At 48.7% G+C, this 15,757-nt stretch overlaps 1 protein-coding gene across 1 annotated transcript in view; it reads right to left on the bottom strand.

Moving 5' to 3' along the window:
- GNB5 (G protein subunit beta 5) overlaps window positions 1-11,941 on the bottom strand; it is a 25,828-nt gene extending 13,887 nt beyond the window's left edge. The window contains exons 1-4 of the mRNA XM_023751635.1: window positions 11,811-11,941; window positions 8,981-9,022; window positions 6,687-6,763; window positions 3,006-3,138 (exon numbers count right to left, since the gene is read on the bottom strand). Of these exons, the coding sequence (XP_023607403.1) occupies window positions 3,006-3,138; window positions 6,687-6,763; window positions 8,981-9,022; window positions 11,811-11,903 (345 nt within the window). The 5' untranslated portion in view covers window positions 11,904-11,941. The remainder of the gene's footprint in view (window positions 1-3,005; window positions 3,139-6,686; window positions 6,764-8,980; window positions 9,023-11,810) is intronic.
- Between the last annotated feature and the right edge of the window lie 3,816 nt (window positions 11,942-15,757).

Genomic DNA, 15,757 nt, shown 5'->3' with positions numbered 1-15,757 from the left:
AGTCAGGGAGGCCTAGGATCTCCTCCCAGGAGAGGTCCCTTTGAGCACCTCCCGGAACAAGAGCTGGGAGAGTTCCGGAGCGCTCAGGCTTCTTGGGTCTAGTCCCCAAAGTCCTCCTCAAGGTCTCAAATTTGGGGAATTTCCAAGGCTGCAAACCCCTGCAGCTGTCCATGGGACTCCCTACAGCCTCAGCTTCCATCAAACGTACATCCAACAAGATGAGCAAGGCTGGTAAAAGTAGCTTATGAACACACAAGACTGACCGCATCTTAACTTGGGTATTTGTACTTTGAACTATGCTACAATTCCCTCCAATCTCTTCAGGCCCACACCCACTAGTGCACGCGCCACACTGCTCCTGTCCTAGCACTTGCAAAGGGTCAGTATCTCCAATCTTTTTTGGGAAGCCAGGTCCAAATAACCCGCTTTAAATGATTGCCACAGACTAGCTCTTTAGTTTGGTCATTTTTCATACCATGCTCTTCAATCAAACAAATGGACTGCTTTTAGAAGTAAAAAGTAAATTCTTAATATTTAAAAAATACTTTGTGATCTTCATTACAATGTAAGTACAAATAAATTTCTAAAACCAAACACTCATTACTATAAATGCACTAAACATAACCTCTAACTGTGTCACTCATTTATTCTAGAATGTAAAGAATTTATAGCTTTAATGCCATAGTCTTATACCAGCCCCTTGAGGGTTTTTTAAAAATATATTTTTATTGATTTCAGAGAGGAAGGGAGAGGGAGAGGGAGATAGAAACATCCATGATGAGAGAGAATCATTGATTGGCTGCCTCCTGCAGGCCCCACACTGGGGATCGAGCCCGCAACCCGGGCATGTGCCCTGACTGGGAGTCAAACTGCGACCTCCTGGTTCATAGGTTGATGCTCAACCACTGCGCCACACCAGCAGGGCGAGTTTTCCTTTTTTTCATCCTTGATCCCAGAAATGGGAGGAAGCTTCAGGTTCATTAATTCATTAGTACCCACACCAGGCCATGCACCTGAACTGTTGTGTAATGAAGCTTTGTGTTAATCCTATATAATAAAGAGGTAATATGCAAATTAATCCTCATGCCCTTTCAAGATGGCTGCCTACGACCAGGCCGGCAGAGGGGTTAGTGAGGGATGACCAAACGACTGAACAGCAGGCTGAGCAGGGTGACCAGACCAGTGGGGAGGGGGAAGTTGGGGGCAAACTGGCCGGCAGTGGGGGGCAGTGAGCGGCGATCAGGCAGGCAGGCAGGCAGGTGAGCGATTAGGAGCCAGCGGTCCAGGATTGTGAGAGGGATGTTCGACTGCCGGTTTAGGCTGGGGATCAGGCCTAAACCAGCAGTCGGATATCCCCCGAGGGGTCCCAGATTGGAGAGGGTGCAGGCTGGGCTGAGGGTACACCCCCCCCCTCCATGCACGAATTCGTGCACTGGGCCTCTAGTATCAATAATAAAACAGTAAGAGCTAATATTTACCAGGGACTGTATGTATTATTTTATACCAATCATCTAGTTTAATTCTCAGAAAGCCTTACCAGGGAGGAATTTATTGCCATCCTCACTTGCAGGTGAGAAAACAAAACAGGGAACACACCTTGCTTAGGACTGACCAGCCTGAATGCAGTGGAGCCAGGATTTGATCCCCGCTGTCTGTCTCTGAGCCGTGCCCTGTGCCCTGTGCCCTGGCAGGGTGGCCAGCGGACTTCCCCCTATTCCGTCTATCTCCCTCGGCTGCCTATTAGGAAACAAGCACTTTCTGCCTTCCAGGTGCCCCCCTTCGGTCCCCAACTCAGAGTGAGGGTGATAGGTCTCTACCGAGACACTTGAGATGCCTGACGACCCCTGTGCCTGCATCCCTCTGTGGCTTCCTTCTTCCACACTGAGATCCTCTCTTGCTTTGCTACTGCTCAGGCTCAAAGGCATCTATCAGGTTGTGGCTGCTGCAGCCAGCTGGGCCCACAGCGCCCCCTACTGTACAGGTCTGCAAGGCTCCTGGTCCCAAACACCAGGTGTAAATACTACACTTCAAGCCTGACACCCCCCTTGTCAGCAATTAAACAATGACCCAGTCACCTGGTCTCCCTGACTGAGTCAGCTGAGGCCAGAGTGGGCCGTGGAAGGCTTTATCTGACTCATACTCTCCTGCTTAAAACAAGTCCAAATATGGCCCAGCCCCTGCAGGGCTGCCCTCCATCCACAGGGCATTCAGGGCGCCCTGGGCTGTGTCCCTGCCCACTTCTCAGGCTGCCTGCCTCCCACTGAGCTCCCCTCACACCTCACTGGCAACACCCTCACCCTCCAAGGCTGGTCCAGGCAACTCCATGTGGCCTGTGACCACCCCTCCCGCCCTGAGCTCCCAGCCTTCCCCGCTGTTCAGTCCCGACTGGTTTCCGTGAAGGTCCCTGAGGGCAGAGACTGAGTGTCCCTGTGGCCCAGAGCCAGGTAGCGCCTGGCAACATGGGTGGTGGACACCTAGGAAGGTCTGCTGAATAGATGTGGAGAAATAAACTACGGTATACCTTTACAACTTAAGAAAACGTGGTCTAGGTGTTGAGTAGTGTTTTTCCTTTGGGTTTACCCAGAGTAGAGCACAGATTTACTACCTGACGCTTCTTCTTTTGCATCTGTTCAAACAGGAGTGTGAAGCAGATTCAGCGAAGCGTGTAAAGCGCACCTGCTGAAGCCCGGCCGCTCAGTGAAGGTGCACACACATCCGTGCCTGGGAACCACCTCTCAGACCGGGAGGTGGACTTCCCACCCAGGCTCCCTGATCCACCCCAACAAGGCAATTAGAGAAGGGTGTTCAATACGGCATGTAGTTTATCTCCTCTACCAACAGCCAATAGCCCTGGCTTTCCTCGTTTCTGCTTTTATTTAAAATAATAATAATCAATGAGGAACAGGAGCTTCCTCTGGAGCACCCCTCCTGCTAAGAGGAACCCTGGAAAAGCCTCCGCTCTCCCCTGGGGCTCCTCCCCTGCCCTCCCGCAGGCCCTCGCTTACCTGCATGTCAGAGTTGGTGAAGCTGCAGGCTGACAGGTAGTTGGTGTGCATAGCCACAGACTTCTTTTTGGCAGCCATGCTTTCATTTTTGTCAAAGGTCAGTGGATACACAGAACACTTATTATCCAAACCCCTGGCATGGGAAGAAAGAAGTGTCAAATGTTGATGGAGGGCAATAGAGTGTGTGTATACTTTCTCATTCACACAGACTTTTCAAAAAAATTTTCCCTTGAGCAGTATCACACATTATAACCTTTTCCCCAACTTTCACTTTGAAGATTTACAAATGCACAGTAAAACTGAAAGAAAAATAGTACAATGAACACTCAATCCCTTCACCTAAACTCCTAACTTAACATTTTGTGGGAACAAATTCTGAACCATTTGAATGCAAATTGCAGACATGACATGTTACATCTAAATACTTGAATTTGCAAGGGCCCAATCAAGGGTCACATAGTGCATTAGGTTTTTATATCTTTTTAAGATCACTTAATTTAGAATTGGCCCTCTATTTTTTGGTGTTCACAGCCACAGACCTTAGGCTACTTGTCGTATAGAATGTCACACATTCTGGACTTGTCACACTGTCACGTGGGTGAGAATGACTTGCACTTGGCTGTGGCCAGAACCAGCCTGCTGTGGACCAGGGCTCCCCGACCCTCGAGGTGAGCCACGCTGACGCTGCAAGTTTTGTAGCTCTGCTGGGCTGTGCATTGCTCAGGATTACCTGAACGCATGCGAGGCAGAGAAGTTTGCAGTGTGACGCATCTGGTGTTGAACCTCTGCTTTAGTAGCTAACTCATTTTGCAATCTTGGTTTTGCTTTTTTTTTTTTAGGTTCTCAGAGCCTCAGTTTCCTCAACTATAAAATGAGTAGATCCCACCCACGTATCACAAGGGGCTGTTGTGAAGACTGTACAGAATTCAGAATAGTCATTGACACATGATAGATGCCCAGTAAGTGGTCATTACCATTAGTTTTATATCCTACTTGCTTGGAGGCAGGCACTACATTTTATTCAACTTTGAATTCCTCTAGAACACCCAGTCCAGTCACTCAGAGCAAGTGTACAATACCTGAATGAAGGCTTCTTGGGGAATATGGCTCTCAAAAAAAGCAACTTACATGCTTACATAATTATACATCTATACCGGGACTGAGGCACTAGCCATTCCTCCATCTGGACTCTCAGGGTGTCACCAGAAAGCCACGTGGGTGGGTCTTGGAAACGTGTTCTCTCCCCTGCCTGCTCCCCTGCCCTATGGGAATCTCCCACTGGGCTCCGTTGAGTGAGAGTTAAAATAGAAAGAGGCCCGGCATCATTTCTAAACTGCCACTGAAGACACTGTTCACCGTGTTGTTATATACGCTGTGACGTAGCCCATATATTCTTTTTGTAATTTAGAACCAGACAGGTGCTATCTCAACATCAAATACTGAGCAATTATGTAACCCAGCGAACTCTATGCATTTACTAAAATTAATGCCCAGTTAGAAACATATTATCCCAGAGTTTAAAAATGTGGAGTATTTATTTCTATACTGAGTAGTGAAGAACTGGCCGTACCGAATGCGAGGTGTGGCCTGTGCCCTGGCCACGGGAAGTGAGCTCTAATGGGGGTGTCTGTTGGCTTGGGGCTCTGGCCACCCCACAGCCTAGTGGTGTGATCTGTGATGGGGGCTTTGGGACACCCCCTCCCTGAAGAAACCAGGAGACTGGAGAGTGAATATAAAATCTCTGGTCACCAAAGGCTCAGGCGAGTCCCCCAGTTGGCATATAGTCACAGCTGTAGCTGGGAGGAGGTAACGCTGGCCGTGACTCCACAGGGAGGCACCAGTGGAGGCTTCGTGTTCAGACCCCTCTTGGATTCTGCCCTGTTTCTCTTCCTTTGGCTGGTTCTCACTGTATCCTTTCACTGTGATAAAACCATGAGCCTGAGCACAACACTTTCCTGAGTTCTGTGAGTCATTCTAGTCAATTACTGAGCCAGAGGGTCGTGGTGGGGACCCTTCAATTTGCAGCTGGAATCTCAAGAGAGGGGAGTCTTGTGGGGACTGTGCCTTCTAACTGTACCGTTGGTTGAACTCCTCTGTACCTACCTTATAATTGTGTGGTGTGTATATATAAAATAACTGTGGTGTATATATAAAATAACTGTTCTTGCATATGTGATATATTTATATATATATATATATATATATATATATATATATATATATATATCTCGGCCCCATATAATCAATCAATATATATATACCCATGGTTTTTATTGGGGACACCTCAGATCCTTTCAGGAAGTAGATGGGGATGAATTTTATGTATTGTCTTCCAGTTATAAAATGAAGACACAATCTACTTTTGAGTTATTCAAAAATATGAAATACTTGTATGTGAACATGGGTTCCAAAGGCACACCGGGTCTCAAACAGCAGAGAAAGAGAGTGGGAAGGTGCCCCCAAAGTAGGTGCCCAAAGAGGGGGACACTGGGGATGATGGCTGGTGTGACTCTGGCTGGAGAGGCTCCAGAAATTTTGCTTGGAGGCCCAGGGTCTTCATATTTTAAATAAAACCCTTTCCTCCTGATTATAAAAATAATATGTGCTTACTTTTAAAAACTGAAAATACAGAAAATTATAAAGAAGAGAAAAACACCCATAGTCCCATCATCCCGAAAGAACTAGTACTGTGTTTTCAGTATAGGTCTGAGGTTTTCAGAGGTGTGCCACAAGAATGTGTAAAACATGCAGCACCTGGCTATTTAGTCAGGAGCACTGACCTCTTTCCCTTAGACTGTCAGATTAAAAGATGACAACAGCCAACTCAACAATAGCTGTCTGGTGTGAATGAATCAAAATTATACCTTTTTTTTAGTCAGAGCAGCAAAAAATCTATTTTTTTGGTGTGCTGCAGAATTCTAGCAATTAGCTTACGTGTGTCATGAGATGAAAATTGCTGGTCTAGTTCACCACAGCTTTTATACTAATGCCTCTTTTCTAAACAGGGCTGAGATTCTACTGTGGAAATATTTTAATGGCCCACAACTGTTTAACACGGGGACAGGGAGCCACGGGGCTGCAGTTCTCGTTGCTGAACCCTGTTAAACTGATCTTCAGGAGAACAGAGAATAAGGTACAATCTTCCTGGTAACCTAGATGCTCTTTTCACTTACTGTGATCAAGCATTTTCCTTTTAATGGCTGTTAATATTCCATTCAATTCAGATACCACAATTGTTTAATAATTGCCTTTGATGGACATATTGTTTCTCTTTTTTGTCTTTGGCTTTATTTTACATAATTCTACAATAAATGTTATTATTCATATGTTCTTTTCTATATTTTGAATCATTGCTTTCAAGTAAGTTCTTAGATGTAAAATCACTAGATCAAAGGTTCTACATTTTTCCAGGTTTCTGATACAAGTTACCAACATGCATTCCAAGATGTTTGCATCTGAGAGGCATAGGTCTAAAACTTATACCACTGTCACTCTGTAATGAAAATAATTATGAAAGAGATTTTTGTGCTTTTTTTTTAAATAAAGTTCAGGGAGCAATTTAACACATTGCTTAACAAGCAAACAATAAAAATGACAAGTTCTTGTTTGTGTATTTCTGCCCATACAACAGTGTTCTATGGCTCACAGGACAGCTGAAAAGCTGCTGTGGGCCCTACTTACCCACACGCAATGGCACAGCCCGACGGGGCATACGCACACGCCATCACCCACGTGCAGGGCATGGTGACCGCATGCTCCTGAAACACAGTGTGAACCGTTCATAGAATAAACAAGTGTGGCTTCACACACACACGCACACATCTGAACATTTAATTTTTAAAAAGTCACTGGCGATCTTACTGAATTATGTTATAGTTTCCAAGGGCAGTGGAGTGGGGTAACAACTAGCTTATGACTGATAAGGAGACTCGGCCCCATATAATCAATCAAACATTACATCATATATTCTTTTTTAAATATATATTTTTTATTGATTTCAGAGAGGAAGGGAGAGGGAGAGAAGGATAGAAACATCAATGATGAGAGAGAATCATTGATCAGCTGCCTCCTGCATGCCCCACACTGGGGATCGAGCCTGCAACCCAGGCATGTACCCTGACTGGGAATTGAACCGTGACCTCCTGGTTCATAGATTGATGTTCAACCACTGACCATGCTGACCAGGCCGTTATGTCATATATTCTAAAAGTTAAAATCCCAACTAGCAAAAAAAAAAAAAAATCCTTAAGGTTTTACTTTTTCCTTAATGTTACACCCCACTTGTTCTTCTGAATGAATGAATACTGGGCTCCTTTTCTTTTAAAGGTCCATCCGAATTTCATTTCCAATATATACTTCACCTTATTTAATCTGATTTCCATTTTCATAATATAATCTTGAATAACTTTTTACGTGTATATTATGAGTTTGTTTACTTGTGAGAACACAAGAGCCTCTGTCCCCTCTGAGTCCTAAACCATTCCTGGGAGGGATGAATGGGGGTGGGAGGCTGATCTTGAGTTGTGCTCAGGGGTGAGAGAACCTCTAAAGTGGAAGAATGAAGTGCGAGGCCTAACAGTCCCCGGCTCCTGGATGGTGGTCGAGTCACCCACAGCCTCCTGTGTGCAGATAAGCAAACAACAAAGCCACGATTCAACAACGTGGTTCCAACAGCAACAAGATGTGCAACCGGCAAGCCAGCCATTTGTACTAACTCAGCCTCATCCTTGTCTGTGAAGGGAGGGAATGGGACTAAGTTTGTGGAGGACACACCAGCGCTGGCCTTTCCGCTAGATTCTCTGTGTTTTTATGGGGAAATATAGGCCCGAAACTGCCTGTCAAAATTCTGGTGTCACTCACAGTCCTACAGCCTCTGAGGCTGGGAATCACTTACTGCCTGCCAGTGAGTGAGGCGAGGTGGCTGCACTCTCAGCACAGGGCATCCCAGACCCTTTTCCCCACCAGTGATGGCTAGGTTCCCTGCCAGAGACCACAAGTGGTGACCCTACAGCTCCCAGAAACCAGGCAGTGTGTGCTCTATGCCACGCTCAGGAGTAAACAGACACAACACAACCCCATGCACGCACTGCTTGGGCATGCTGGGAGAGGCGGAGTCCTCCGTGGAGGTAGGGGATGTACACTGCCCTTTGCAAACTGTTTATTGTTCCCCAGGGGCCCAAACACTAGGGATTGCTCTACAGGCGGTTCTGGGGCCTCATTCCATCTGGTCAGGTAACAGCTGCCTACATGGCATTTACTAACCACATTCAATAATACAGAATATGGGCATCGCTCAAATTTGTCACAATACGTCTCCTTTTTAATATCGTGATAAGGGAGGTTTTCTTCTAAGTAAATGTTGGAGTCCATACTCAATACACCATACTCGTTATTGTAAATGCCAACGCAATGCAGGCGTGCAAGCACACCTACAAAGGTTTCAGTCTTTCTCTTTAGGAAAGAGTCTGAATTTAGGTCTACTTTGCAGCTATGCATGCTCAGGCCAGAGCTGCAAGGGGCTCAGACTCCACTGCGTCCTGGACAGAGCACGTGACTCCACTGCAGCCAGGGCTTCACCCACCGTTTGCTCATGTCCACAGTGCCATGGAGTCTGGCCAAAGACAGAGGGGAGAGGAAGCTGGGTACCTCTTGTTGTCACTCAGAGGAAGAATACATACAGCTGCCTGTGTGCACGGGACCAGGGTGTCAGGCCTCGCCCCTTCCTGTTCCAGTGTGAGCTTATTCTGTGGGGCTCTGCAGGCTCCTCTGTGGGCAAGGGGTGTCAGCTCGAGGGAGGAATAAACGCTACTGTGGGCTGCTGTGCTGTCTTAACACAGATGGGCTTTGTGGGGTTTTCATCCCCAGACAGGCTCCCCGAGAGGCAGGAAACGGGGCCAGGGCTGGGGAGCTGGACCAGAGCACCTTTAAATGAGGCTGGGGTTTGGGGGCGCCCCAGTGCGCCGGGGACACCTTACCTTGTTAGTCGTGAAGGAATCCCACACGATCACCTTCCCGTCCTGGAGGGAAAAGAGAAACTGTTCAGGCGTCGTCAACAAGTCCGCTTCCTCTGTAACCATGCTGCAGCCCACACACATGGGCGTGTGGGGAGTGACCACGATGCCATCTGTTTGTCATACAAGCCCCCAGAGAGAAGTCCAGGGGCTCTGGTCCCTACAACACAGTTACCTGAGCACATGAGGCGTGGTGGCTCTGGGCGGCACTGGCAGAGGGTGGCTGAGCTGACTTCCTTCAGTGCCTGGGTCCCGGGGCATCCTCAGAGATGGTGAATCTGCAGTCTCCATAGCAGGCTTGATGTTTTTAATCACTCAAGCCATTTTGAGCCAAATCTGGCGAATGAGACGATGGGAGGGGCGGTGATGCCACTTAGGGGCACAAGCAGGGTCCGATCATCTAAAGCGACACCGCTGCTCGCCGTGCACGACTTCCATGCTCATGTGAGTGTGGCTGAGGGGCCCCAAACAAGGTCAGAGTCGACAGTGTTGGGCCTTTCGAGATCCCGAAGCACACTGGTCTCCTGGTCTAACTTCTCTGGCTGCACTCCAAGCACGATGTGTGGGGAGGGTTAGGTAACAGTGCAGAGGACAGAGCTGGAGCTCGGGCCCGGAGCCCCTGCTTGCTGGGCTGGGGTGTGACTCAGTGCAGCCCCCTCCCCCCCCTCACACAGCATTCACTTGGTGGCTTCCTCCACCGCACTGCCGGCCTGCCTGTCCTCACTGCCCACCCGCTGTGCGCTCTGGAGAGAAAAAGGCACCCACGAGGCTAAAATCAGTCTGATAAGATGAAATGTGGGCCCTCCGTGAGCACAGCTTATACAACAGGGCCTGCGGGCCTGCCGAGACGATACCTCCACCCCAACCCTGACCCACACGGTCAGGCTGACTCATCTCCTGCCTTTTAAGGGAGAAGGGTGGCTCCGAGTCACTCCAGGTCTGTTCCAGAGCCTTCCTGCTGTCCCAGCTCCTTGCCACATCCCAGCCACTCTCTCTGCAGCAGACACGGGTGGATGGAGCCTGTCAGCCCTCCGCCCCCGCCTCCCTCTCTAATCAGAGTGTACATGCGTGACAAAAAATCCAACATATATTATCCTTTCAAGGATAAAACAGTCTAAAAGGCTGGGTGGCAACATGCATGTCTCAATAACCACAAGTGAGCATTTGAAAAAACAATGTCTAGAAAGAACTGCTCTAAAATAAAAACAATGGTTGTGACAGGGTGGTGGCAGCAAAACCCTTTCTGCGTTCTCTTTTCCAGTGCTTCTTAAATGTGGTGAAGTACGAGCGCTAATGGACATAAAAAAAGCAAGCGCTGTGTGTCATACTAGACTGGAAGCTAATACAGGAGATTAATGACACGGGTCCTGTCAAAACAACCCGTTTTGTGGATGTTGGAGCTGAGGATCATGTAGGATATATACAGTGTTTATACTTAAAAGGGTTATTGAAAACAACAAGTTGTCCTTTGAAAAAGCTGGGATGAAGGCAAGGGTGAAAGGAAGCCCAAACTGGCTATGAAAATACATGACTTCAGTTTACAGTTGTATGTTCAATGCATGTAACATCACAATAAACCTAAAAAGTACTAAGCAGTGGCCGCCAGGCTCCAAGAATCCCCAGTCATGCCCGTCACACGCAGCCCAATGGGCCGCTCCCTCATTTTATCAGGCTGGTCTGTGTGAGCCCAGGTCAGAGAGGCCCTGGGCGTGGAGGCGTGGCTTCTGCCTCCCTCTCCCTCTCTTGGATCACATGCTCTGGGGGTGCCCAGCCTCCATGTCCTGAGCAGCCCTGTGGCAGGTCCCCAGGGAGCGGAACTAAACCTCCAGCCCAGCCATGTGAGTGAGCCACCTCAGAGTGAGCCTCGGCCTCGTCGCCGCCTGCAGCCCGCCAGCGTCCAGCCCGCACGCTCCTGAGACCCGAGCCAGCCACCCAGCCAAGCTGCCCAGGTTCCTGACTCTCAGGAGCCATGCGAGAGAATAAACATTTGTTGTTTGCAGTTGCTAACTTTTGGGGTAATCTGTCATGCAGCAATAGATAATATAAGATGTAAAATAAACTATGTCAACTATACAAAATGAATGAAAAATTAGGCTTCACAAAATATATATATCCTTTTTTTTTCATCCTCATCACCAGATAGGGGTGGGTTCTCAGAGCCCTTATCCTGGAGAACTGTTTTTATTTTTATTGTTTAAAGTATTCCCATATGTCTCCCTTTCCCCCAATTGACCCCCCGCCCCAGCCGCTCCCACCCCCCAGGACAAGCCCCACTGCCCCAGTGTCTGTGTCCACTGGTTATGCTCATATGCATGCATACAAATCCTTTGGTTGATCTCTTATCCCCGCCTCCCCCCCGCCCCCTGCCTTCCGGAGAACTGTTTTTAAATAGTCTTTACAAACTATATATCTTAAATGTGTTCTTTAAGGCATAAAATTGCTCAACAAGCCACGGTAGCCTCTCAACCACATGGCCCTCAATCTGGGAAAACCCACTGTTTACAGTTGGTTTCCCTCACAAATAAGACCGTGATGTATGCTCAGGAAGAAACAGTTCTAAATGGTGAGTCAAACAGAGTTTGCAACGTTTCAGCAGGACCAATTCCAAATCTCCCCAAATTGGCGCGGCTCCGCGGTGTAAAAGAACTCTCAGCCACGCCACACGCCACACTCGCATCCTCTGGCCAATCAGCAGAGGCCGAAAGCCCAGAAAGGATTTTGAGAAGGACCGCTCCCGCCCCCTCCGCCATGAAATCAGAAAGCCGCTCACCAGCACACAACAGGCGCGACGTACCTGCGAGGAGCTCACGATCCTCCGCTTGTCTTTGCACCAGTCCATGCAGAGCACTTTGTTCCCGTGGCCTTTGAGGGTCCTCCTGGTCTTCATGACGAACTGCCCCAGGGCCTCCACCCGCTCCGCCACCTGGTGCACTAGGAGGACAAGGCCACAGTCACCCTCCTGCCAAGGCCCGGCTCTGAGCCAGACGCCGCCGGCTCGGGGAAGACACTGGGCTTTCTCTCAGCCCCGGCTGGACTCCCCTTGACTCTGCCAGGCCCTCGCCTGCGCTCTCCTTTAGGCTTAGAAGAGGGCAGAGACAACAGTGTCGTTCTCTCTGTGTGTTTTTCAAGCCACTGCCATAGGTGCACGCTGAGGGACTAAGGAGTGTCTGTAAGGCACTGTACGGAATTCTGCAGTCGAAGGGCCACAGCTCTGCAGGCGGGGCAGGTGGCAGCAGAGTGCGATTGCTGTCCCCATTCACAGGTGAGGAGACTGAGGCGCACAGGGGTCACTTGGCTAATACAAGTTCATACGACCCACTGGGAGGGAAGCTGCGGCTTCTGGTTCTTTTATCTACCACTTTCTCGTCACAAGGAAAAGTGACTTTACAAAAACTACCCGGGCAGGTGCCGTTGTGTGTGCTCACGCTGCTCTGTGGCAGGCCCTGCGACTCCTAACTGACCCCTGTGCCTCGTGCGGGCTGGGGACACAGTAGGCGACCCACCCACATGCTGCAGGAACGAACGGCCGAGCAAACCACTTTGGGTTTACCGGAAACTCTGTGTCGGCAGAGATCAAGGCATGTTCTAGAAGTCTGAACACAGGACCTAGGGGAGGTGCCTATACCAGGAAGGAGCTCCAAAAACCAGACTTTCAGGGGCCGGGCCACAGCCTCTCTCCTGAGGCTCAGGGAGAGCTCCGAGGGGCTTATCCAGATGCTGCCACTGCCGAGTCTCAGAGGGAGACCAGTTCCCTCGGAGCAGAAAGGGTCGCAGAGGCCGTCCCGTCCACCCCACGTCGTGCAGGTGGGGGAACCCAGGCGAGGGATCCTGTGGCTCCTCCTGCTCACGGAGCCCCATTTGCTTTCTGGTAGAGGCTGAGTCCAAGCCTCCTTCCTTTAAACCTCTCCGCTGGGGCTTCTTCAGCCAGGAACTGCTGCAGTGCCCACCAGCTTCCTTCAGAAGTCCGGGCTGAGAGGGGCTGACGCGCCTCCTAGGAAAACCCTTCCTTCCTGCTTCCCGCCCTCCGTTTCCTCTAAACACACCAGTGTGTTTTCCTGAAAAGAAGGAGCTCTTACATAACCACAGTGTAATCACCAAAGTCTGAAAACGAACACTGAAACAATTCCACGCCTAACCCACAGACCTCACGGAGATGCCCTCTAGCATCCCACAACAGCTTTAGAGCAGGCGTGTCAAACTTGTGGACCGCAGGCTGCATGCGGCCACAACGAATATTTTTGTGGCCTAGCCAATATAACGGTGTGTAAGAAAACATTAATTTTATCATTGCTCTTATTCTATTTTATACTATACTTTTTGAAATAAACCTACGTTTCTATGAAAATTGAAGCTTGTGGGTGTTTTTTTTGTGACTCACAGAAACTTAAACCTCGTTTGTTTGGCCCGTGTTGGCCTTCGAGTTTGACATGCTTGCTGTAGAGCAATGGCGACCCCAAGATCCTGGGCTGCATTCAGTTTTCACATTTCTCTCAGGCCCAGTCCTTCTGTTCCCCAGTCTGGGCTTGTCCGCTGCTTCCCGGGACCAGGTCCGGGTGATGCACATCTGGCAGGAACACGCCAGCTGAGCTGAGCTCCTGCCCGTGTGACCCACCAGGACACACCTGCCGTGAGTGCTTGGTTGAGGTGGCATCTTCCAGGTTTCTCCACTGCAGTTACCATTTTGCCTCTGGTAATGAAAAAGTACCCCGTGGGGATGCACGTTGAGACTACATGCATCTCCTTACTCTTCAAACTCGAATGCCTGGTTTTAACATCCACCCATGAATGACTCTTGCCTGAGCTGGTGATTGGGGAGAGTTGGCCAGTGGTGATTTTTCTAATTCCATCATCTCTTCTGCATTTTCAAGCTGGCTTTCTCATGCAGAGGGAGCTTTCCCTCCACCCCAACTTGTTTATTCATTCATTTATCCTAGTGTGGGCTCATGGATTCTTACCGTACTCAGGAGGCTATAAGTCCTTTACTATTATTATTTATTGAATAAATAAATAAAAATAACTGGAAGTGAGTTGAATATGTTCTGAAAATAATTTGTGGGAGCTTGTTCAGAGCAGCTGTGTTTTCTCCTTTGCCCCTTCTAGCCTGTACCCACACCCTGCCCCAGACCTTCCCCCCACTATTGTCTGTGACCATGGGTTATGCATATATGCATACAAGGTCTTTGGTTAATCTCTTCCCACCCACCCACCCCCATCTTCCCTCTGAGATTCGACAGTCTGTATCATGCTTCTATGTCTCTGGATCCACTCTGTTCATCAGTTTATTTTGTTACTTAGATTCCACATATGAGTGAGACCATGTGATACTTGTCTTTCTCTGACTGGCTTATTTCACTTATCATGATACTCTCTGGGTCCCTCCATGCTGTCTCAAAGGGTAAGAGATCCTTCCTTTTTTACTGCTGTGTAGTATTCCTTTTTGTAAATGTACCACAGCTTTTTTATCCACTCATCTACTGATGGGCACTTGGGCTGTTTCCAGATCTTAGCCATTGTAAGTTGTGCTGCTATGAACACAGGGGTGCATACATTCTTTCTGATCGGTATTTCGGGTTTCTTAGGATATATTCCTGGAAGTGGGATCACAGGGTCAAAAGGCAGTTCCATATTTAATTTTTTGAGGAAACTCTCAAATCTTCTTTACCTCTCATCCCTTTGACCTTCAGACAGCATCATTCTGTTGGGCCCTCATCCCCAAGTCAGACCCTCAGCCAACATTACATACAGGAAGTGGCTTACGTGGGTGGTCAGGGGAAGCCAGCCTATATCAAACTCCATAGCCAGAGGCCTCAGGCCTCTATCCCTGCCTTTCCCGTTATTCCTCCAGCGCTTCCTGCCCTGGATGTATTTCCTTGTCCCTTCTGCTTGCCTTCTACCATTGGTTAGTGCTTCCTTGCTTGAGTCCAAGGCATTTTAGAGTCATGAGGTTACAGCTTGTAATAGTTTCCCATTGCTGTTGTACTCATTTCTACAAAGTGGCTTAAAGCTACATAACTTTATTCTGTTGCATTGCTGGAGGTCAGAAGTCTAAAATGGGCCAGCAGGGCTGCATTCCTTCTGAGGCTGTAGGGGAGAATCCACCCCTTGCCTTTTCCATCTGCATTCGTTGGCTTGTGGCCCGCATCACTCCAACCTTGTTTCTGTCATCACATCTCCTTCTTTGACTCTGATCCCCCTCTTTTAAGGACCCTTGTGATTATAGTGGGCCCACCTGTATAATCTAAAATAATCTCATCTCAAGACCCTTAACTTACTCATGTCTGCAAAGTCCCTTTTGCCATGTAAGGTCACATATTCACAGGGTCCAGGGATTAAAATGCAGATGTCTTTGGAGGGCCTATCACACAGCTCTTAATTAGAGGGACCCATCTGCTTAAACCTTCCTGTCTTCACGCACTAAAAGTTTTCTTCTCCCAACAATCCCCTCCCTCCCTCCCTCCCTGCCTCCCCCTCCATTCCTCCTTCCTTCTCTCCCTCCCTCCCTTCCTTTCTTCCTTCCTTCCTATTCTCACCCAAGGATATGTTTATTGATTTGAGAGACAGAGAGAGAAACATCCGTTGCCTCCCATACATGCTCCCACCAAGGATCGAACCTGCAACTTAGGTGTGTGCCCTGACCAGGAATCGAACCCAAAGCCTTTGGGTGTACAGGACAATACTCCAACCAACTAAGCCACCCAGCCACCCCATCACTTTCTTTATGAGGCTGGCATCCGGGAAGGG

Source organism: Myotis lucifugus, unplaced genomic scaffold (assembly GCF_000147115.1).
Source record: "Myotis lucifugus unplaced genomic scaffold, Myoluc2.0 scaffold_23, whole genome shotgun sequence".
Taxonomy (NCBI): Eukaryota; Metazoa; Chordata; class Mammalia; order Chiroptera; family Vespertilionidae; genus Myotis; species Myotis lucifugus.
This window is presented reverse-complemented; position numbering and strand designations above follow the sequence as displayed.